Raw genomic sequence first — 22,848 nt, 5'->3', positions numbered from 1 at the left:
AGTTACAGATAAGACCTTATCAGTTACAGTTCTCTCTATCAAACCTCTTGAAAAAAGGCCCCGGCAACAAGTCAAAGATTAAATAATGTCATACTGACGTTTTTTGTACGTTCTAAACCAGAAGGTAACTATGTATTTTATGAGCGCCCTGAAACTATTTAAGTATGCAATGTGGTACACAAATAGTAGTGGAGATGTCTGAATCACCATTAGTGATATCCGTTTATAAGCGCCATGAAACTATGTATTTAGGTATGCAATGTGGCAAACAAGTATTAGTGGAGATGTCTGACTCACCATTTGTTAAACACAATAGATTACGGACGCCGTTAAACTATTTGAGTATGCAATGTGGCAAACAAGTATTAGTGGAGATGTCAGACACCATTAGGGAGATACGTTTACTAGCGCCGTGTCACTATTTAAGTATGCAATGTGGTATACAAAAAAGGCGCCATCTAAAACCCAGCGCGTTACTACAGAGCTAACCATGCCCCCAATCTTATTTAGCCGTGTTTTCTCAAAACCGATGTTTTTTGTACGCTCTAAACGAGGTTTTATTTTTATGAGCGCCCTGAAACTATTTAAGTATGCAATGTGGTACACAAGTAGTAGTGGAGATGTCTGAATCACCATTAGTGAAATCCGTTTATAAGCGCCATGAAACTATGTATTTAGGTATGCAATGTGGCAAACAAGTATTAGTGGAGATGTCTGAATCACCATTACTGAAATCCGTTTATAAGCGCCATGAAACTATGTATTTAGGTATGCAATGTGGCAAACAAGTATTAGTGGAGATGTCTGACTCAACATTCGTTAAACACAATAGATTACGGGCGCCGTTAAACTACCTATTTGAGTATGCAATGTGGCAAAGAAGTATTAGTGGAGGTATCTGACTCACCATTAGGGAGATACGTTTACAAGCGCCGTGTCACTATTCAAGTATGCAATGTGGTGTACAAAAAAGGCGCCATCTAAAATCCAGCGCGTTACTACAGAGCTAACCATGCCCCCAATCTTATTTAGCCGTGTTTTCTCAAAACCGTGTTCACCCTGTATAGAACACAATGTGGCAAACAAGTATTAGTGGAAGTATCTGACTCACCATTAGGGAGATACGTTTACAAGCGCCGTGTCACTATTTAAGTATGCAATGTGGTATACAAAAAAAGGCGCCATCTAAAACCCAGCGCGTTACTACAGAGAGTACAGAGCTAACCATGCCCCCAATCTTATTTAGCCGTGTTTTCTCAAAACCGTGTTCACCCTGTATAGAACACAATATGATTTTATTGTTTAATAATCACGGATGTCAATTTTCAAAAAGTTGGCAATTTTTTGTTTACAAAATTTTTATAACTTGTTTCAATTTAGATTTAAGTGTCTATGTAAACTAACTTACATAAAATGTACTATAACTATTATTACCTATTACAAACCCAATTTGTTGTCATTTTTAGCCCGTCCTTCCTTTATTATTACGATAGTAATAAAAAAGGTATAGTGGACGGGCTATTGTATTCGCTTCGGTGTCGTCTGCCTAGATTTAAGTGTCTATGTAAACTAACTTACATAAAATGTACTATAAATATTATTACCTATTACAAACCCAATTTGTTGTCATTTTTAGCCCGTCCTTCCTTAATTATTACGATAGTAATAGAAAAGGTATAGACGGGCTATTGTATTCGCTTCGGTGTCGTCTGTCTGTCAGTAGTGTCTGTCACTCTGTCTGTCCCCATAGAAGGACTTATCCAAACCTGGTCTTTTTACCAGGAACACGAAAATGGTGGTGCAAATTTTGTCCAGAAAACCATAGTGTCTGTCACTCTGTCTGTCCCCATAGAAGGACTTATCCAAACCTGGTCGACCTATATATCAAATTAAAGGTCTTTTTAATGCAAGGTGGACCTCCTCTATCTATTAGACTATCTATAGGTATTAGAATGGCCGAAATTTTAGCAAAACCACGAAAATGTCGACTGTTCTAATAGGCAATTATTATGAAATGAAGAAGACTCCTTTTTTCGTACTACTATGGGCCCTGTTCTCAGAATTTTCGAAGCAACTTTTCTCCCCTATTTTGGGTCTTATGGGGCGTATTGTCTGATTTTCATCACTATGCATAGCTCAAGGGCCCCGTTCACAAAACTCAAGTAATTTCTGAAAAAGGGTCCCACCTTTGGAAAAGTCCATTTTCTGGGGCCCGTTGTTAGAATTTCATTCCTGAAAAGAACCTAGTAACTTTAAAGTTGGAAAAAAAAACAAACAAACAAAAACAATACAATATTATTGTTTAATATTGTTTTGTTGTAAACAATACTCATTTATTGAAGTAGATATAGATACCCTATCTGATCATAAAGATATTTAATATTTACAAGTTTTACGGCCAGGATCAAAATCATAGTTTAACATCTGTTTTTGTTTTAAACAATGTTAAATTTTGTTTAACAACATTAAAATTTGTTAAACAAAGGGTTCATCAAGAACCCTGATTATTATAGTCTCCTTCTAAATTAGTCTAAATAATCCTCAATGAAAATAAAACATTATTTTTCTTATTATAGGCTAAGGGTAGTAAAAAAAGTTTATACCTTGAGAGTAATTTACAGAGGGAAAACATATAACAATCAGAGTCCTTGTCCGTTTAAATCTTGAATTAAGCAATCTGGTTGATTGATTTCAAACTTTTTACTTTCCTTATCCTATAGGAAGGAAAGTAATGTAATCGGGTCAAATTTTCGATGGTCAGATTTTAGTGCCAAAACACGTTTTGAGGTCCCTAGAGCTTAAATCCAAAGTTTCAGCCATTGGTCCGTGTGTGTGTCTGTGTGTCTGTCTGTCTGTAAACAAAATATCTCGAGAACGGTAAGAGCTAGAGACTTGAAATTTGGTATGTAAATGTCAAATGTGACAAGCGTGCGACACGAAACTTTTGGTTAGGATCGGTGCAACGGTTGGCGGCATTTTACCGCTTTTTGGCGGTTTTCGGTGTAATTTAACAAAATATCGGGAACGGTATGAGCTAGAGACTTGAAATTTGGTATGTAGTTCACAAATGTGACAAAAGGATGCAAAACAAAACGTTTGGTTAAGATGGTTGCTGCGCTTGGCGGTATTTTGACCGCTTTTGGACAGATTTCGACCGATTTTGGCGGTTTTCAGCTATAGCGACAAAACGATTAGAGATATTGTAAAAGTTAGGGTAAAAGAACACTCAAATAAGCAAAATTCAATAGGATAAGGAAAGTCGTGTGATGTCCACACATTTGGTTGAGATGGTTGCTGCGCTTGACGGTATTTTGACCGCTTTTGGACAGATTTCGACCGTTTTTTGGCGGTTTTCGCTATAGCGACAAAACGATTAGAGATATTGTAAAAGTTAGGGTAAAAGAACACTCAAATAAGCAAAATTCAATAGGATAAGGAAAGTCGTGTGATGTCCACACCAGATTTTTTCACTCAAATAAGCATCATTCAATAGGATAAGGAAAGTCGTGTGATGTTCACACCAGATTTTTAATCAATCGAATTGTTTAATCTAAGACTTAAACTTGATCAAAGGTTAAACTCAAGCTGTGGTTCTGGCCATTAATAAATAAACTTAAAAAGACAACGTCCAATACACAATACCTACTGTTGTGAGTAGCCCAGTTTCAAAAGGGGACATTTTTTTTTTTTTTTTTTTTTTTTTTTGGGGGGCAAAAACCGGTTCAAAAGGGGACATTTTTTTTTTTTTTTTTTTTTTTTTTTTTACGGTGGCAAAAACCGGACATCTCGGAACTTCGATCTTAATATAAGTAATTAAGTATCTAATTAATGTCAACTTTGCGAACAGATTCCCTTAGATTTAAGCTTTTTAAAGACCAAAACTATTAGAATCGGCTGCCTGTTTCAAAAGATCTCAGTTTTTCGTGTTCTCTCTAAAAATGTCCATTTTCTTGTGTCCACTTTTGAAATTGGACTACTCTAGTGTAGGTTTACAAAGGCCCAGGACTACGGGTTCATGTTAAAGTGTTCTCGGTAGAGATGGGGATCGATCTCCGATTTAATCGAAGATCGATTTTTTGAGATCGATTCTTTAGGTGAGATCGATCTGATGGATCGATTTTTAGCCTTTCGATTCGAATCGATTCAAAAGATCGATCTTTTACTCGAGATCGAACATCACTAGTTCTCTGAGAATGCTGCCAGACTGTTTGGAGATATCTCGAAGAATGCTCAAAGGTCAATGAACCTGTAGACCCGTGGGAAAGAGTTTATTATCAATACCTATCAAGAGTTACATCTCGCTATCTCTTTCTTTCTCTCTCACTTTTTAGCTATTTCGCTCTCTCTCTCGCTCGCTCGCTCTCTCTCTCTCTCTCTCTCTCTCTCTCTCTCTCTCTCTCTCTCTCTTAATTTATTTACTAAACAGTTAGGTACCTACCTAATATAATATCTAATAATGGACTATTTACAACTTTCAACGCGTTAACTGAAAATTCTCTGTAGTAAGATCGGACTTAAGATTGAGATCTAGCCAGCCTAGTCAGCTTAGAAGGTCTAGCCAGCCTAGTCAGCTTAGAAGGTCTAGCCAGCCTAGTCAGCTTAGAAGGTCTGGCCAGCCTAGTCAGCTTAGAAGGTCTGGCCAGCCTAGCAGGAGCGCTAGTCACCGATCCATATACATGCCACGCTAGACGTTGCTTAAGTAGAAACAGACTACTATCACGTCACGTGAGCTCACGTGATGTGATAGTAGTATGGCTGTCCTGAACGAAATCACCTACAATATTATGGGAAAACTTTGAACTACATCTCTCTCACTCCTCATGAGCTCACGTGACGTGACGTGACGTGATGGTAGTGTGTTTATGTTCTGTAGTAGTGAGACCTGCTTCCCATAGTATATGTATTGAGGGGTATGCAGCTGGGGTGTGACTTCTGAGAGAATACATCATTCTGTTGTTCGTAATCTACGTCATAGTATATGCCGCTCTGATTCTGTGAAATAGAACATAACAAGGATATTTATTAGTTTGATTGTTTGTTTTTTTTTTTCTTTTTGTTTTTTTTTTTTGTTTTTTTTTTTCTTTTTGTAATGAGTGTTTCACCGCCGTTTTTATCTCGTGGAAATGACAGAGCTGTTACAATAGACTCGACTCGTGAGGTCTGTGTCGTAGCATGCCCATCCCGTAGTTATGCCTCTCATGGCGAGAAAAGACAGAACACTTCCCATTTAGGTGCTGGGTCAACACGAGAACACCAGAAAGTAGGATGCAGAAGGTCCCTTTCTCCCTTTCAATCCCAACATCGACGAAAATTTGCACTTTTTTTTCGATTGCAAATATTTCAACGGGTTACTTTCGGTGTTCTCGTATTGACCCAGCACCTAAATGAGAAGTATTGTGTCTTCGCACCCATCAGGCTAAAAACCACTTTTTTGGAATCAGGGGACCCCAAAACGGATATTTCCACCCATTTCCCGATTTGAACATTTGGACCGATAAAAATCACTTTTTTGACATCAGGGGATCCCAAAACGGATATTTCCAACCATTTCCCGATTTTGAAAATTTGGACCGATTGCAATACTTTCATTATCAGGGGACCCCAAAACGGATATTTCCACCCATTTCCCGATTTTGAAAATTTGGACCGATTGCAATACTTTCATTACAGTATAGCCGCTAAACTGTAGTAATAGAAAGTAAAAAAAAAAAAAAAACTCTCTCGTGAAGTCTAAACTTCTCTTTTTGTTTTTCCTAGTCAGTCGCCTTGAAGATGTCTTCAGGAGAAGACGAATAAGCCAGCCTAGTTAGCTTAGTTGATTTTATCCTGATGGGAGAGTGTTCGTTCTCGGAACGGCTGGCTTTCTCCTATCCTGTCCTTCTTCTTTCTTCGATTTTGGGACGATAAGACCTCCTTTGTTGAAATTCCTTTCATCAATTTTCTTTTCTTTTAATTTTCGGGTTGTCCCAAGTTCAAGGGGCATACGGGACGTTTTCTCTTTAGACTCGGGACTACTTACTTGCATACGGGTTGTCCCGTCTGATAGCTACAGGTACCCCGATGGTTACAGTTGGAAGGATCACAGGATTCGCATGTACGTCCACTCTGGTGCAGATTACCAACCCAAGGGTCCCGAGTACCTTCCGGGCAAGTACATTGGAAGGAGCCGAACACGTTGGTACATCGCGCCGCGGGCGAACAGTCGTTGAGTTCGGGCGAGGAACACTCGTTGATATCTGAGAATAGAACAGAAATAGAATATGAATAAAATAGAGTAGAATAGAATATGAATAGAATAGAATATGGATAGAATAGAAGGGAGTATCCGGGCAGGTACATTGGAAGGAGCCGAACACGTTGGTACATCGCGCCGCGGGCGAACAGTCGTTGAGTTCGGGCGAGGAACATTCGTTGATATCTGAGGAGAATAGAATAGAACATGAATATGGATAGAATAGAGAAGAATATGGATATAATAAAATAGATTAGAATATGGATAGAATAGAATAGAATATCCGGGCAGGTACATTGGAAGGAGCCGAACACGTTGGTACATCGCGCCGCGGGCGAACAGTCGTTGAGTTCGGGCGAGGAACACTCGTTGATATCTGAGAATAGAACAGAAATAGAATATGAATAAAATAGAGTAGAATAGAATATGAATAGAATAGAATATGGATAGAATAGAAGGGAGTATCCGGGCAGGTACATTGGAAGGAGCCGAACACGTTGGTACATCGCGCCGCGGGCGAACAGTCGTTGAGTTCGGGCGAGGAAGAACAGTCGTTGAGCTCAGGCGAGGAACACTCGTTGATATCTGAGAAGAATAGAATAGAACATGAATATGGATAGAATAAAGAAGAATATGGATATAATAAAATAGATTAGAATATGGATAGAATAGAATAGGGGAATATTAAAAAAAAAAAGAAAAAAAAATAAATAATTAAAATCTCTATTAAACAAAAGCACACTGCCGAAACTCTACATCCGGTAAGTATGAGCATAAATATGTATATGTTATGTACATTTATTATGAAGGTACATAGGTAAGTCCCTCCATAGGTTCCCACATACACTGACACTAACTGAACTCCTTCTATGGCACAAAGAAAAAAAAAAAAAAAAAGAAAATGACAAAAAGAAGACGAGGAATAAGAAGAATGTAGGCAGATATTGTCATATTGTCATCCTGGGAATGTAGCAATGACAAAAAAAAAAGAGGAGGAAGAAGACCACGGCGACGAAGAAGAAGAAGGAGGAGGAGAAGAAGAAGAAGATAATGATGAAATAGAAGGCAGATATTGTTATCCTGGGACCTGAGAATGTGACAACCTGCTTGATGTGATTCTCAAGAATAGAATAGAACATGAATTTGAATAAGATAGAATAGAATAGAATATGAATATGAATAGAATAGAATAGGGTATGAATAGAATAGAATATGAAAATGAATAGAATAGGGTATGAATAGAATAGAATATGAACACCTAGAATAAAGCAGGTCTAGAATCTAAGCAGAAAATTTCTATATTGTGATGAAAACGGTTGCCAAAATTTCATAAAAATTGTACAAACGATTAGACGCGTTAGAGAGTTATGGTCACACAAAGACACATTGATATTAACTGATAAACTAAATGCAAAATCGTCCAGTTAAAAAGTACAAGTTCCGCAGGGGCGCACTTTATCCTAAACAGATAAGGTTCGTTCTCGGAACGGCTGACTTTCTCCTATCCTGTCTTTCTTCTCTCTTTGATTTCGGGACGATAAGACCTTTAGTATTTCCCTTTAGCAAACTTCTTTTTCCATTTTTTTTTTTTTTTTTTTTTTTTTTTAAAAAAAACCTTTTTTTTAACTCCTGGGTTTATTAAGCCCAATCTAGACGTAACATTCCCATTTCCATATAAAAAGTCATAGGGTCGTACTATCTTAAGTCCTTGTTAAACATCCTTCTCATTTTATCCAATAAGCGACGCGTTTCATGATCTTATAACGCTAGATAAAAATAAAGTAAATTAAACAAGTACATGTGTGCTATCTCTCCTTCTCATATTTTATATTCCTGGTCTTTTTTATTGCGGAGAAAAAAAAAAAACCGCCATTGAAGATGTCGGTAGAAACCGGGTCCATGGACATAGGCGAGGTCGCATCTGCTTGGAAGGGAGGGCGGGAAATATGTGTAGGGATAAGAATTGAATATCGAGGTTAATCCTTAAAGCCGGGTCGCACAAAGTAACTGTTTTTTTTCTTCTTTTAAAGAGGTTTACAGAGCGGTAACTGTAACTGCTAGGTCTTATCGTCCCGAAATCGAAGAGAGAAGGAAGACAGGATAGGAGAAAGCCAGCCGTTCCGAGAACGAACATTATCCCATCAGGACAAAATCCGCCCCGGGCGGGGATCGAACCCGCGGCCTAGCGCTTACAAGGCAGACGCGCTACCAACTAAGCTAACTAGGCTGGCAAAGTAAGTTTAAACTCGGTTTTAGTTTCGGATTAGGAAATGTGATTGGTTGATTTTTTTTTTTTTTTAGTCAATCAAATTGCTTAAACCGAGTTAAAAACTTAAACGAAGGTATACTCACCGCTCTGATGGCTTCGAACTCAAGATACTGGTATTCCTCTGATTCAGGATCCTTATATTTTTCACTCCAAGTCAGTCTTTGATCAAATAGCTTGTCCACACGTAAACTCATTCCGATAGATACAATACCTACGCACACAGGAAAATCGTAAAATAAATAACTGGGTTAAGCATGAAAACCATTGATCATTTTTTTTTTTTTTTTTAAGATTTATGGTCTTATCGTCCCGAAATCGAAGAGAGAAGGAAGACAGGATAGGAGAAAGCCAGCCGTTCCGAGAACGAATATCATTGATCAAAAACATGGTTTCTCGAGCAAAGTGGACTTTTACGTGCTCGGAACGGCTGGCTGTTGGCTGTGAAGTTTGGGGAGAAAAACAGCAGCTGTACCTAGGTTAAAAAAAAAAAAACTCCCAGCAACACGAACCTTGACCCCTTAAGCCAAACAATCACCATTGAAATGAAAGAGAAGCAACCTTTGTGGCCGACTCGTTATCACACTAGGCTCGCACACCGGAGGTCCCGCGTTCGATTCCCGGCAGGGTCTTCTTAGGCTCTGTGCTTGGATTTCGGGGTGCACTCAGCCTCTTGAGGACAATTGAGTAGCTACTTTAAGCGAAGCGACTAATGGTGGTATTATCTAGAATTGATGATGAATTCATTGCTTATTACTTGTAGATCTGTGTCCTGTCAGTCAAATCTCCTATGTATCAGATTCAGATCTCATATAGGTGTACCTGTTCAATAGTAATGGTGTAACCACTCTTATGTCTCCTATAGAATGTAACTATAAAATGTCTGCGAATGGTCATTGCACCCTGGCAAAAATCAGTGGTGTAGTTATTAGTGTGGTGGACTTCATCAAACAATCTAATTGAACTAAAACACTTTTATGTATCATAAAATTCAACAGTAATTTGAATAAAAAATATATTTTACATTATTATAATAAATACAAGAAAAGGTGATTTCTAATTTGCAACAAAAACACTTTACACCTTTACAGCCTTACTCAAGAAATAAAATAGAAACATACTGTTCCTATTTACTCGTTCAGATACAAACCACGCACAACGTTGCTTAACTTCAGTGATCCGTGGGGAACTGGTGTATTCAACATGCTACTGCTGGCTTTCAGATCCCCAACAAGTCTCTGATTTCATCCAAGTCCTCATTTCTCTTCTTAACATCTTTACTTACACTTCCGCTTTCACTCGATTTTTTCACATTTTTACCCGCGACTTTCGGAGTAATCGGAGTACCTCCCATTTTTGTCTTTAACTTCTTTTTCTTTCCTAATTTTATCGGCTCTATTATGACACTAACCTTCTTCTTCCCTCCACCTCCTTCATCAATCTTTTTCTTCTTTCCAACAAGTCTCTGATTTCATCCAAGTCCTCATTCCTCTTCTTAACATCTTTACTTACACTTCCGCTTTCACTCGATTTTTTCACATTCTTACCCGCGACTTTCGGAGTAGTCAGAGTACCTCCCATTTTTGTCTTTAACTTCTTTTTCTTTCCAAGTTTTATCGGCTCTACTATGACACTGACCTTCTTCTTCCCTCCACCTCCATCATCAACTTTTTTAATATTTTTACCGGTCTTTTTCATAGTCTTACCTTTTTTTGATAGATGATTTTCTTCATCACCAACCTTTTTCATCTTCTTACCTTCCGAAAGACTTTCATCACCAACCTTCTTCTTACCTCCAGACAAACGACCTTCATCGCCATCATTTTTCCGCTTTTTCCCCTTGGCTTCGATAGTGGCGGCATACTTCCGCTTCTCCAGCCGCAGTGCATTCTTTTCCTCGATTCTCGCTATGATTTCGTCGGCCTCCTCTTCAGTCTTGCCGGCCAGGATGAGTTTCTTCCGCTTGTTGATCATCTTCTTCGAGTTGAACTCGGTTTCGTCCAGCCGGATTTCCGCCTCGCGTCGCGTCACTGAGACTTGCATGTAGATCTCGCTTACCTGGAAGACAGAACAAAATCTCGTATTAAAAAAGGAAGAGGAGGAAAGAAGAAAGAGGAGAAGGTGAAGAAGAGGAGGAAGAAGAAGAAGGAAAAAAACGAAAAATTGGGGACACAATAACTGTTAATTTTGGAGTACACTTAGCTCACGAGGAAAATTATAATCGAGGAATAAGGACAGTACAAGGCCCATGGATTTTTTTTCAGACTTTAAGTGGCAGGGTTCCGAAAGGAGCTTTTTCTACCCAACTTCCTTTTCTTCGCTTTGCCTTCCCTGAGAATGTGACAACCTGCTTGATGTGATTCTCAATCATATTATTGGTGACATAGATTGACAAAAGAACATTGAATAGAATAAAATAGAATCTATTATATGTGGAATAAGATGGAATAGAATGGTAGCAAATTCTAATCGAAAGAAGAAGAAAAAGAAGAAGAAGATAATGATGAAATAGAAGGCAGATATTGTTATCCTGGGACCTGAGAATGTGACAACCTGCTTGATGTGATTCTCAATCATATTATTGGTGACATAGATTGACAAAAGAACATTGAATAGAATAAAATGGAATCTATTATATGTAGAATAAGATGGAATAGAATGGTAGCAAATTCTAATCGAAATACGTAAGATGCCTAAGGTGCATGACACAGTGTTCACTTGTAGAGTACCTATTCAACTACATAATTATTCACATAAGTGAATAGTTGATCAACCACAGAGTGGCTTCACCGACAAGGGTTGGCCTTTAGAAAATGATGATGTTGTAGATTAAAATTCCGTATATCTGTTTAGTTTAAGGTAGACACTAGAAAATTCATAAGATCCCAGATGCTTTTTAAGGTGAGGTTTACTCAATAAGGAACTTGAAAAAGATTAAGATTTACGGAAATTTTCTTATTCTTGTACGACTTCTAGATCTCGAGATAAATCGATTTGAAAAAGCAGCTTCCACTGTACTAGAGCTGAATTGAATTCACATGTTCACATCACGTATCAGTTATAGTTCTAACTTCTCACCATCCTATTATATTACTATTATAAATTCTAAGTGCCAAGTATTACTATTATTGTATTGTTACATTCTATGGAGATGATTTTCAATTTATTTTCTAATTTTTCTTCAGCACCTCGTTTTCTTTCATTCTTTCTTTCGATTGTTGAGATTCTATTTCTCGTTAGTCGTTGTCTAGGATCCAACCTCAGTGGTGTAGAATGTAGAACAGATTAGAATGTGTCTTGTTTATCCTACCCAAATAGGACTGGAAAGTCCCTTTATCCAGCAGTCTGAACAAAGGCTCGTATATTTGATGGGTTAATAATGGTAACGGCCAATCAGATTGTTTAATATTATGGGATTAGCTTAAACCAAATTTAAACTATGACTGGTGGTCCCAGCCGTTAGAGTACCTAGATTCCTACGTACATATGTGTTAGATATTGTATTACTTAACTACACATACACATACTACTTACTATGGTTATTGTTAGACTTGATGATGAATTCATTGCTTATTACTTGTAGATCTATGTCCTGTCAGTCAAATCTCCTATGTATCAGATCCAGATATCATATAGGTGTACCTATTCAGTAGTATTGATAATTTGTCCAAATTTCCATGTAAAATTGTAAAACAAGCAAACGTACATTTGTACAAATAAATGCTTTATTGAATTGAATTGAATCCTGCCCAAATAGGACTGGAAAGTCCCTTTAACCAGCAGTCTGAACAAAGGCTCGTATATTTGATGGGTCAATAATGGTAACGGCCAATCACGCTTCGACAGTCAGATTGTTTAATTTAATATTATGAGATTAGCTTAAACCAAATTTAAACTATGACTGGTGGTCCCGGCCGTTAGAGTACCTAGATTCCTACGTATGTGTTAGATATTGTATTACTTAACTACACATACACACACTACTTGGTGCGGTTATTGTTAGAATTGATGATGAATTCATTGCTTATTACTTGTAGATCTGTGTCCTGTCAGTCAAATCTCCTATGTATCAGATTCAGATCTCATATAGGTGTACCTGTTCAATAGTAATGGTGTAACCACTCTTATGTCTCCTATAGAATGTAACTATAAAATGTCTGCGAATGGTCATTGCACCCTGGCAAAACTCAGTGGTGTAGTTATTAGCGTGGTGGACTCCGAATCTGGAGGTTGGTGGTTCAGGAAAAAGGACTTTCTAGTACGTACAGACCATGGGCTAAACGACTTCAGGGGACCCTGAAATGGATATTTCCACCCATTTCCCGACTTCGAAAATTTGGACCGATTGCCATACATTCTCATTAATACTTTAGTACTAGAAATGCATAGAATAGAATATACCTTGTTTGTCCTGCTCGAATGAGACTAAAAAGTCCCTTTACCCCGGCAGTCTAAACAAGGTCTCGTTTATTTTAGTGGATCTTGTTTGTTTTAATAAGAGAAGAAAAAAAATAATAATAATAGTAAGAAGCATGAGTAAGAAAGTACAAGTTGGAAATTTAAAGGCATCACTTACCTCCAGCAAGGGGCGGAGGTCTCTTCACGGGCGGGGTCGGAAGGCGGGTCGGCTTCACCTCCGTATCCACCAGCGAGGGTTCGAGCAGCCCCTCGATCACCGCCGCGATCCCCTGGCCCAGCTCCAACTCTGACGGGGCGGTGGCGTTTATCCGCGGGCGCGAAGTGCTCTGAATGCTACCCGCGGAAGAGACAGGAGTCGCGGCGATGGGGCTCTGGCTCCCGCCAGAATTGAGAGGTGACCCGTTGAGCGGTTTTTTCTGTACCGCGTCTTGAGGTTTCTTCGCCGGTGAATCTTTGGTGGGTTTGTTGGGGGAGGTGTCGATGGGTAGGAGAGGCTTGTCTGGTTTGTACACTGGGGTGAGGGTGTTAACTGGAACAGGCAAAGTGTGAGAATTAGGAAAAGAGGAACATGGACCTTTATGATTTGCCTATTTACTGATTATTATTATTATTATTATTTTTTTAGATTTTTTTATGTGAAGAGGTGGCTTGCCGCAGGGGTGAAATCCTGAATCATTGAGTGAGTGCATCAACAAACTGTTTATTTTATTTTTATTTATGAAGTTCCCATTTATTAATTGTTCGGTACAAATCTCTCAATTAAATACATATTCAACAAATGGTATACCCATCCGTAAAAGCCGGAGCTTGTGCCACGGGTAAAGGGACTACATACAAACACGTCCTACTCCTGCTTCAACAGTCTAAAAGAGGCTAAATAAAGCATTATACTAAACTTCTTTGAACCCACGCCCTCCTGTTTACCAGGCGAGCGCCTTGACCACTACACCACCGAGACAGGTGTAAATAAATCATGTTGTAACAATATCATCCAATAAACGAAACATTATTGGAACGGGATTTTGAACCCACGCCCTCCTGTTTACCAGGCGAGCGCCTTGACCACTACACCACCGAGACAGGTGTAAATAAATCATGTTGTAACAATATTATCCAATAAACGAAACTTTATTGGAACTGTATAGGAAAAGTAACAATAATCAAATAACAAAAATATGGCTTAACTTACGATGGCAAGGTTCCCGGTGTTTGCGTCGACTATACCCGGGCCGACAATGACACGACGACACGCCGACCTCCGTGCGACATCGCTCATGTTGCGCAACGTCGCACGTCGTATCGTCCCCTACGATACATGTATCGATGCGCACGGGCGGGTGCGCAGGCTTGCGCCAGGCGGGGGGGCGCGCGCCGGAACCCCCGGGGCTGGTAGCGCCTGGGCTGGACGGGGCAACGCCTGAGGGCGCCTGGGTTTGCAGGGGACTGAGGCCGTAGGAGCTGGGGAGAGAAAAGGTGTTTGGCAATAAGAAATCATTACAACATTACTAAGGACAAAAAATTGCACTCGTTTTTCGAGTGCAAATATTTCTGTTGTTCTCTTGTTGACCCAGCACCTAAATGGGAAGTATTGTGTCTCTTCTCGCCCATCTGATGAGAGGCATACTACGAGATGGACATGCTACGACATAGATCACACACGTCTAATGTAGCAATTGTTTCATTGCTACGAAATAAAAACGGCAGCGAAACACTCATCTTTTTTTTTGTACTTGTAGGTATGTCACTTACCCAGCAGGTGTAGGTTTGACAGCCACATCCTGGGTTGGTATACCCATCCGTAAAAGCCGGAGCTTGTGCCACGGGTAAAGGGACTACATACAAACATGTCTTACTCCTACTTCACCAGTCTAAAAGAGGCTAAATAAAGCATTATACTAAACTTCTATAGAAAAAAACCTCTTGTATTTTGCAATACTTCTCAAAAAACAGAGAGAGTATTGCTTTTTTTACTGAAAACAAACCAAAAAGCAATTCTTACCATCACTCAAGCTTTCCGTTCCATTCAGTTTACTCTCGGTAGTTTTATTCTCAGCATCAACCCCACTGCCACCCACTTTATCCTGCCCTTTGTCAGGTCTACTAGGTTTGTCAGCCTTGTTCGATCCACTATCAGGTCTATTTCCATTATCAGGTCTGTTAGATGGTCCACTGTCAACCTTGTTGGATACTCCACTTTCAGGTCTATTGAATAGTCCACCATCGATAGGACCATCAGGTCGGTTATTCTCAGGTCGGTTGATAAACAGAGGTTTGGTTTCCACTGCATTTGACGGACTTTCGCCATCGGCTGGCACTTTAGGTATCTTGCTGTCAAATATGGAACCGAATGTTTCCCTAGTCGGTAGTTCGTCCAAAGGTTTGGTGGTTGGGATAGCATTTTGACTCTGGGAATTTTGACTGTTGATTGGGGCAGTATTTTGATTGTTAGTTGGCACAGCGTTTTGATTTTGACCATTCGTTGGGATGTTTTGACTGCTGCTTTCGCCGTTTTGACCGTGTGTGTTCGGGACACCGTTTTGGCCGTGAGTTTGAACGTTATTTAGGCCGTTTTGACCATTGACTATTCCGTTTACGCCATGACCATTTCCTCCATATTCTCCCGCAGGATCTTTGTAATTCTGGCCCATAGGATCTTTAACGAAGTTCTGGCCATTGACGACATCCTTGTGCGACCCCTGTTTGGTGGGTTCGATAAAGTCGGGCCGATACCCGTTCGACTCTGGCCGCACATTGGGGCGTTGGCTGGACGTGGGAGGCTTTGAGTGATGGGGTGGGTGGTGGCCGTTGGGGCCATCTGGTTTGGGGTGGTGTTGAAGGCCTTGGTGGGGTCCATTAGGATGTTGTGGGTTAGGATGAGGATTGTGTTGTTGAGGGTTGGGATACTTTTGATTGGGGGGTTGTTGGTTGGGGTGTTGCTGGTTTGGATGCTGTTGTGGGTGTTGGTTAGGGTGTTGTTCTTTTTCCATTTTTTTTTTTTTTTTTTTTTTATTCAAACAAACCCTTTCTTTAACTCCAGTGGTTCATGAAAAAAAAATAAATAAATAAAAATGGACCAATAGCTGGGAGCGAAAATATTTACTCTCACAATAGTCCGATAGCTGGGAGCGAAAAACTTACCCTGAACAAGCGACACAACCCCGGGGCTATTGTCCACCCAGAGGGCGCTGTTTCCCACGTTGTTTTGCCGCCGATGTACAACGCCCTGGACATGTTTGCTAAGCTCTCCCGTGATAGGCGGCCGCAGCGTGTCGGCATTTTCCGCCAACTGTAGCGTCATGTTGAGCGTGAGGCCGTTGTTCTTGGCGGGATAGATGTTGTGTATGCGGGCCGCCATGAAGATGTCGGAGAACGGGGTCATGGACATAGCCGAGTCCATCTGGGGAGGACGAAAAGTGGACACATTAGAAAGAAACATCAAATTAATGATCACATATGGCCTTTGTTGCTTAGAGTGCAAATAAATAATTAGCCAACTGTAGCGTCATGTTGAGCGTGAGGCCGTTGTTCTTGGCGGGATAGATGTTGTGTATGCGGGCCGCCATGAAGATGTCGGAGAAAGGGGTCATGGACATAGCCGAGTCCATCTGGGGAAGGGCGGGAAATATGTAGGGATAAATTAATATCGAGGTAATCCTTAAAGGCCGGGGTGCACAAAGTAAGTTTTTTTTTTTCTTTTAAAGAGGTTTACAGAGGGAAGGGGTGGGGCCGCCGATGGCCAGCCGGTTTGTATTCCGTGTCATCCAAAACGATCCCAGGCCGAGGGTAGTAACCTGAGGAGAAATTAGAATAGAATAGAATAGAATAGAATTAGAATGGAATAGAATAGAATTCGAATAGAATAGAATAGAAAAGAGCAGAATAGAATAGAAGAACCATTAAAAACCAAAATAAATGTGAATATGTACAATGTACATTTATTATGAAGGTACATAGATAAGTCCCTCCATAGGTTCCCACATACACTGAAACTAACTGAACTTCTTCTGTGGCACAAAGAAAAAAAAATGACAAAAAGAAGACGAGGAATAAGAAGAATGTAGGCAGATATTGTCATCCTGGGAATGTAGCGATGACAAAAAAAAGAGGAGGAAGAAGACCACGGCGACGAAGAACAAGAAGAAGAAGAAGAAGAAATGAGGGTTGGGATACTTTTGATTGGGGGGTTGTTGGTTGGGGTGTTGCTGGTTTGGATGCTGTTGTGGGTGTTGGTTAGGGTGTTGTGTGTGTTGACCAAGAGAGAAGGAAGACAGGATAGGAGAAAGCCAGCCGTTCCGAGAACGAACATTATCCCATCAGGACAAAATCCGCCCCGGGCGGGGATCGAACCCGCGGCCTAGCGCTTACAAGGCAGACGCGCTACCAACTAAGCTAACTAGGCTGGCAAAGTAAGTTTAAACTCGGTTTTAGTTTCGGATTAGGAAATGTGATTGGTTGATTTTTTTTTTTTTTTAGTCAATCAAATTGCTTAAACCGAGTTAAAAACTTAAACGAAGGTATACTCACCGCTCTGATGGCTTCGAACTCAAGATACTGGTATTCCTCTGATTCAGGATCCTTATATTTTTCACTCCAAGTCAGTCTTTGATCAAATAGCTTGTCCACACGTAAACTCATTCCGATAGATACAATACCTACGCACACAGGAAAATCTTAAAATAAATAACTGTGTTAAGCATGAAACATATTGATCAAAAACATGGTTTCTCGAGCAAAGTGGACTTTTAGACGTCTTTCGCACTGAGGTAACCTCAGTGAGGAAGGTTTCATTTGAAATAATGGTCTGGTCTTTGAAGATGCATGCTACGTAGCATCTTGCGACTTGCGACGTGTTACCTCAGTGGGAAAGACGCCTTACGTGCTCGGAACGGCTGGCTGTTAAGTTTGGGGAGAAATAAACCTAGGTACAGATTTTCAAAAAACCCAAGCAACACGAACCTTGACCCCTTAACCTTAAGCCAAACAATCACCATTGAAATGAAAGAGAAGCAGCCTTTATGGCCGAGTCGTTATCACTCTAGGCTCGCACACCGAAGGTCCCGGCAGGGTTTTTTTTGGCTCTGTGCTTGGATTTCGGGGTGCATTCAGCCTCGTGAGGACATGTGTGTTGAGGTGGTGTGGGAGGCCTCAGATCGTCCGGAATGGTGGGTAGTGCACTGGGGTTGACGTATTGGATGGAGGGGCGTTGTTGGAAGATGTTCACGTTAGAGTCTGAAGGACCGGGGGAGAGGGGTTTAGTGGGCTGAATTTGGTCCGCCTGAGATGCTCCTGTGAAGGGAAAAAATAGGGAATGATAGTTGAAGGTCCTTGTAGACGGTTTTAGGGCGAATGACGAATGATATTAAAGTAGAAGGATACGGAATGACCATGTCAGTGGCTAGAAGTTAATAATAATAATAGTGCTTATTTATACTGCTCGCATAGGACTGAAAAGTCCCTTTACTCCAGCAGTAAGCTACTACTACTACTATTATTGTGCTCAAATTCTCAAATTATATTGAGGATAAAATTCCATACCTCGGCTGGGATTGAACCCACGCCCTCTTGTTTACCAGGCGAGCGCCTTGACCACTACACCACCGAGTTAAAGCCATTAAATGAAAGAAAAAAAATATGGAAGAGTAATGCCGGCCACAGACCGTCTGACAGACCTGGACAGTAGGAACGTGTATGGTGGCAGAGCTCCCGACTTAGGTCTGTCACACAGTCTGAGCGTGCGTGATTGGCATAAGATTAAAGAAGATATTTATTTATTTAAGACCGCCAAAGAAAGGCAATGCCCACCCCCAAATAAAACTGAGAAAAGGGCGAGTAGTCGTAAACTACATTAGTGAATACTGAATACGTGGATTGGGGCGTGGTAAACAGTAGGATATATGTAATTTTTAACTAAATACCAACAGTAAGTTTTACATACTCTTGAACATCTGAGTTACAGATGTGATTTCAAGCTCCAAAAAACCATTTCAAGAACCTATTCATATAGAACTACCTGCTCCAGGTTCCTACGTAGGTAATTTTTGATATTGTTCCTACCAACATATGTAGATATGTACTTGCAGGTAATGTCTATGAACTATGTATATGTAGATAATATTTAGAACTGGAAAATGTGAAGTCATCCACAAATGAATTACGTCATGCAAGTCAGGAAGAAAGGCGGAAACTTCAGTACCTATTACTTGCAGTACCTACATATGTATATGAAGTATATCACATATGAATACTTGATGCTCATAGGTAATAGGTAGACAGTCTTAATGGAGCAGTTGCAAATGGGTAAAAATTATAAATAAACTAGCTGAATTCCGTCGCTTCGCTCCGGAATCCCGCTAGTTTATCCCGAGGCATGGCCAAACTTGTGGAAAAAGCATGGCCGAACTTGTAGTTGTCAAACTAAAAACATAAACGAAACTCAAATATTAGGCGAGTGAGGAAAAGTTTTCTCTCCCGCAGTCTCTGCAGCTGCACTCTGTGTATTTATGGTGATTTTAGCGATCAAAAATTGATCATATCTCAGGATCGGTTTAGATTTTCGCAAAATCCTTTCTTATTGCACACCTAGACCATAAAAGGAATATTCCTACCAAATTTCAGCTTTCTAGGTGTTGTGGTTCTAGAGATAGAGCGATCAGTGTGTGAAATGTGAATGGATCTCGTTCTTATAATATAAGATAAGATGGTCGACTCATATGTAAAAAGTTGGGAAAAATCCAAATCTGAGGTCGAAACTCCGAAAATATAACTGTAAAAGGTCGAAAATTCAATTTTTATTTTCCGTTCTAATGAAAGAGTTTAAATATGTGTGACGTCAGGCTTTACGCGGTAGTTTTTTTCGTCCTTAGGTAGCGCCACTATGCAAGCGCGCTAGCGGAGGAGCAGAAAGAATTACGCAGAAACTTATGCGCACAAAAACATTAATGCGTTGCCTGCGAGGGAGCTTTGCTCGGGACATTTGATGTGACGTCATCGCTTACGGGAGCGTATGCCGTGACGTCAAAGTTCACGATTTACCGGTATTTTTAAATCGATTTATCTCAGTCTAGAAGTCGTAGAAGAAAAAGAAAAATTCCGTTGGTCCTCATTTTTCCTGCTCTATGACTTTGAAACATCACCCAAGTAAGCGCAACTGATCTATTGCAATATCAGCACCGGAAAATAGAAGCTCATAGGTAGCTCTGAATATCACAGTATACCAGTAGGTACATATATCTACAGTATCCTGTATCGTTCCATTTATTCAACGGTCGATTCACAAGGCCTCTAAACCACACTCTGTCCAGGTATTGTTTCTCGTCTTCGATTCTATCAACAGTATTAACAGTATATCACACTAAAACACTTGAATTACTTTGATGTTCATAGGTAGAAAACTGAGTGCATCCTGCCTTCCTGTCAAATGAAAGCATTCTAAATTAGAGGTTCCCAAACAATAGGAATGGAACACTCGTTCTCCAAGGCTAGCCACTCACTATCAGGCAGACCTAACAGGTAGACCTGATCAGGTCTACCTGACAGTGAATGGCTAGCTCAATGTGCAATGTGCCTAAACAACAAACACATTTATTTCAGCAGTTTTGGGAACTTTTGGGCTTGACACTCCCCAAATTCGGCTACGTCTATCGAAATGAGTGGTAAATAGTGTGATGTTTGTGATCGTCTCGTAACTCGTAAGCAGTGGCGTAGCGTGGTCTAAAGTCAAGTGTAAGGCGTGTAGGGCACTAATTTCCATCACCATGCACATTACTACATAAGTTATGCAGGTGCTTCTTCATAAATATTTAAAGTCAATATTTAAAGGTAGGTATTTGAGTAAATCTAGAGTGTATGGCCGCCATACACGCCCTACATGGACGCTACGCCACTGCTCGTAAGGGTTAGCATCACATGTAAAATGCCCTAAGCAAAGTAAACATCTTAAAGCTTGGAACTTTGAGAACCTCTGATCAGGAGAAAGGTATTCCGAGGTGCAATCAAGAGTGTGCTTGGAATCAGTGATCAGTGTTCTGGTAATGATCAGTGTTCTGGTAATACTTGACTTCTAGTCTTGCATTGCTATACATTTATGTAGTAATAAGCCCTATTGGAAGGAAGGAAGAATTGAAGGAACGAGATCGAGAGGAAGGAAGAAATTCGGAATGCTGACGGACATATTGAAAGGAAGGACATTTGAAGAAATAAAGGACGAAGCACAAGATCGTGAGAGGTGGAGAAGAGGAACCTAAATCAAGAAAACAGTTGAAGTTACGATGTTACCTGTTCTAGAACAGATTTACTAGTATATATATATTTATATATATATAAGCCCTATTATAGACCCTATAGGTGCTCCTCAATATGTAACTGTTACTCATAAACTAATATCGTATGCAGAAAACGTAAGCTCATATGAAATCATTATGCAGGATGCTTTTTATTGTTCATTTCATATTGGTTCCTTATTTGGTAGAATGCCCACACACTGTTGATTTTGTTTATGAGTCTTATCAAGCATATCTTCACATTTGATACTTTGGTTATACAACCAATTTGGCTTTGGCTCTACCCGTTGAAATATTTGCAATCGAAAAACGAGTACAAATTTTTGTCGATGGTGGGATTCGAACCCGGGACCTTCTGCATGGCAAGCAACCAGTCAAGTGAACACAGTCTTTTAATAATAAATAAACTGCTCCATTAACAAGAAGTTTCTAGCTTTGAAAGAGACACACTCGTTTACTCTCGAAGATACGTATCTCACGAAGAACGAACTGAGTCCATAATGAAGTTGTTAACCAACACCTTGAAGCAGTATAACAGCCAAAGTCTTATCGTCCCTAAAGCGGAGAGAGAAGAAATACAGTAATTAATAATTTAATATACCTTATTTATACTGTCGGCTAAGACTAAAAAGTCCCATTATGCCAACAGTTTAAAAAGGCTTCATTTATTAACATCAATAATAATACAACAAAGGTTTTGACATTACAAAAGATGGAAAAGTTTAAAAGTTAAATATATATATAAATAAAGAATAAAGCCAGCAGTTTCGAGATTAAAGCATATCTATTTAGGATAAAAAGCTCCCTGGGCGGGAATCGAACTCGCGGCTTAGCGCTTACAAGGTATATACACTCCAAGACGCAATACACTCCAAGCTAACTAGGCAGGCTATTATCATTATTGTATGATGATGTTCAATAAAGTTGTTAACCAACACCTTGAAGCAGTCTTGGACGCGTTTCGATCTTATTGGATCTCATTAGCTAGACACCAAGAGCCTTGAGTAGTCAGTACTGATCCTCGTAGTCAGGTCTCCTTTGGGTTCTTCATACATTTCTTGCTTGGAAATGAACGACGAATTTTGGTTTTATATGTGCGCTTTTTTTTTTTTTTTGATTGAATATGAATGCGTAGGTTTTGAAAATTTAATTGACTGGTTAATAAAGACAAGAGAATAATACCTACCTAATAATTAAGTATGTACATTGGACCTATTAATAATTAACCAGCCTAATTACCTGCATTTTATTTTTCCCTCATCCCATATTTCCTTATTACATGTGGAGTATTTTGCGGGCGGATATTTTTCTGGCAAAAAGCGGCCGCTAACTGGCAACTCGGTGATGTAATAGAAAGTCGTCTGATGTCTACATCAGATTTTTACTTTTTTTATTTTGGTCCCTTTTTTGCCCGAAATCCAAGAAAACGGCCATTTTATGAAACTCATTTCGACGCCATGTTTGTTTTGTTCCCAGGTCGGCCCGGCCGAGTAACGTGTACAGACTGAAGGCCGTGGTGGTTCACAGAGGCAGCGCCGAGGACGGCCACTTTGTCACCTACAGGCGTGGCCCCATTCGCTCCCTCTCCCGATACAGGTGCTCAACCTCTCCTAACTCTGGTTTTGAGTCCAGGTAACTTTTTCCCGTTAGAA

At 40.0% G+C, this 22,848-nt stretch overlaps 3 protein-coding genes across 3 annotated transcripts; all 3 read right to left on the bottom strand.

Annotated features, from left to right (window-relative positions):
• Positions 1 to 9,496: 9,496 nt before the first annotated feature.
• Positions 9,497 to 10,558, bottom strand: LOC113471220. The gene is made up of 2 exons (XM_026830184.1): positions 9,960 to 10,558; positions 9,497 to 9,732 (listed from the first exon to the last, which is right to left on the bottom strand). Exons 1-2 carry the CDS (start codon positions 10,539 to 10,541, stop codon positions 9,718 to 9,720), a joined length of 597 nt encoding a protein of 198 aa, XP_026685985.1. The 5' UTR covers positions 10,542 to 10,558; the 3' UTR covers positions 9,497 to 9,717.
• Positions 10,559 to 13,066: 2,508 nt separating this feature from the next.
• LOC103518363 (sporozoite surface protein 2) lies at positions 13,067 to 18,862 on the bottom strand. The gene is made up of 7 exons (XM_026830187.1): positions 18,853 to 18,862; positions 18,018 to 18,203; positions 17,442 to 17,569; positions 16,409 to 16,522; positions 16,056 to 16,314; positions 14,917 to 15,894; positions 13,067 to 13,446 (listed from the first exon to the last, which is right to left on the bottom strand). Exons 1-7 carry the CDS (start codon positions 18,860 to 18,862, stop codon positions 13,067 to 13,069), a joined length of 2,055 nt encoding a protein of 684 aa, XP_026685988.1.
• LOC113471221 (translation initiation factor IF-2-like) lies at positions 14,120 to 14,695 on the bottom strand. The gene is made up of 2 exons (XM_026830186.1): positions 14,667 to 14,695; positions 14,120 to 14,375 (listed from the first exon to the last, which is right to left on the bottom strand). Exons 1-2 carry the CDS (start codon positions 14,692 to 14,694, stop codon positions 14,224 to 14,226), a joined length of 180 nt encoding a protein of 59 aa, XP_026685987.1. The 5' UTR covers position 14,695; the 3' UTR covers positions 14,120 to 14,223.
• Positions 18,863 to 22,848: the final 3,986 nt, after the last annotated feature.

Source organism: Diaphorina citri, unplaced genomic scaffold, assembly GCF_000475195.1.
Source record: "Diaphorina citri unplaced genomic scaffold, Diaci psyllid genome assembly version 1.1 scaffold2166, whole genome shotgun sequence".
Classification (NCBI taxonomy): Eukaryota; Metazoa; Arthropoda; class Insecta; order Hemiptera; family Psyllidae; genus Diaphorina; species Diaphorina citri.
This window is presented reverse-complemented; position numbering and strand designations above follow the sequence as displayed.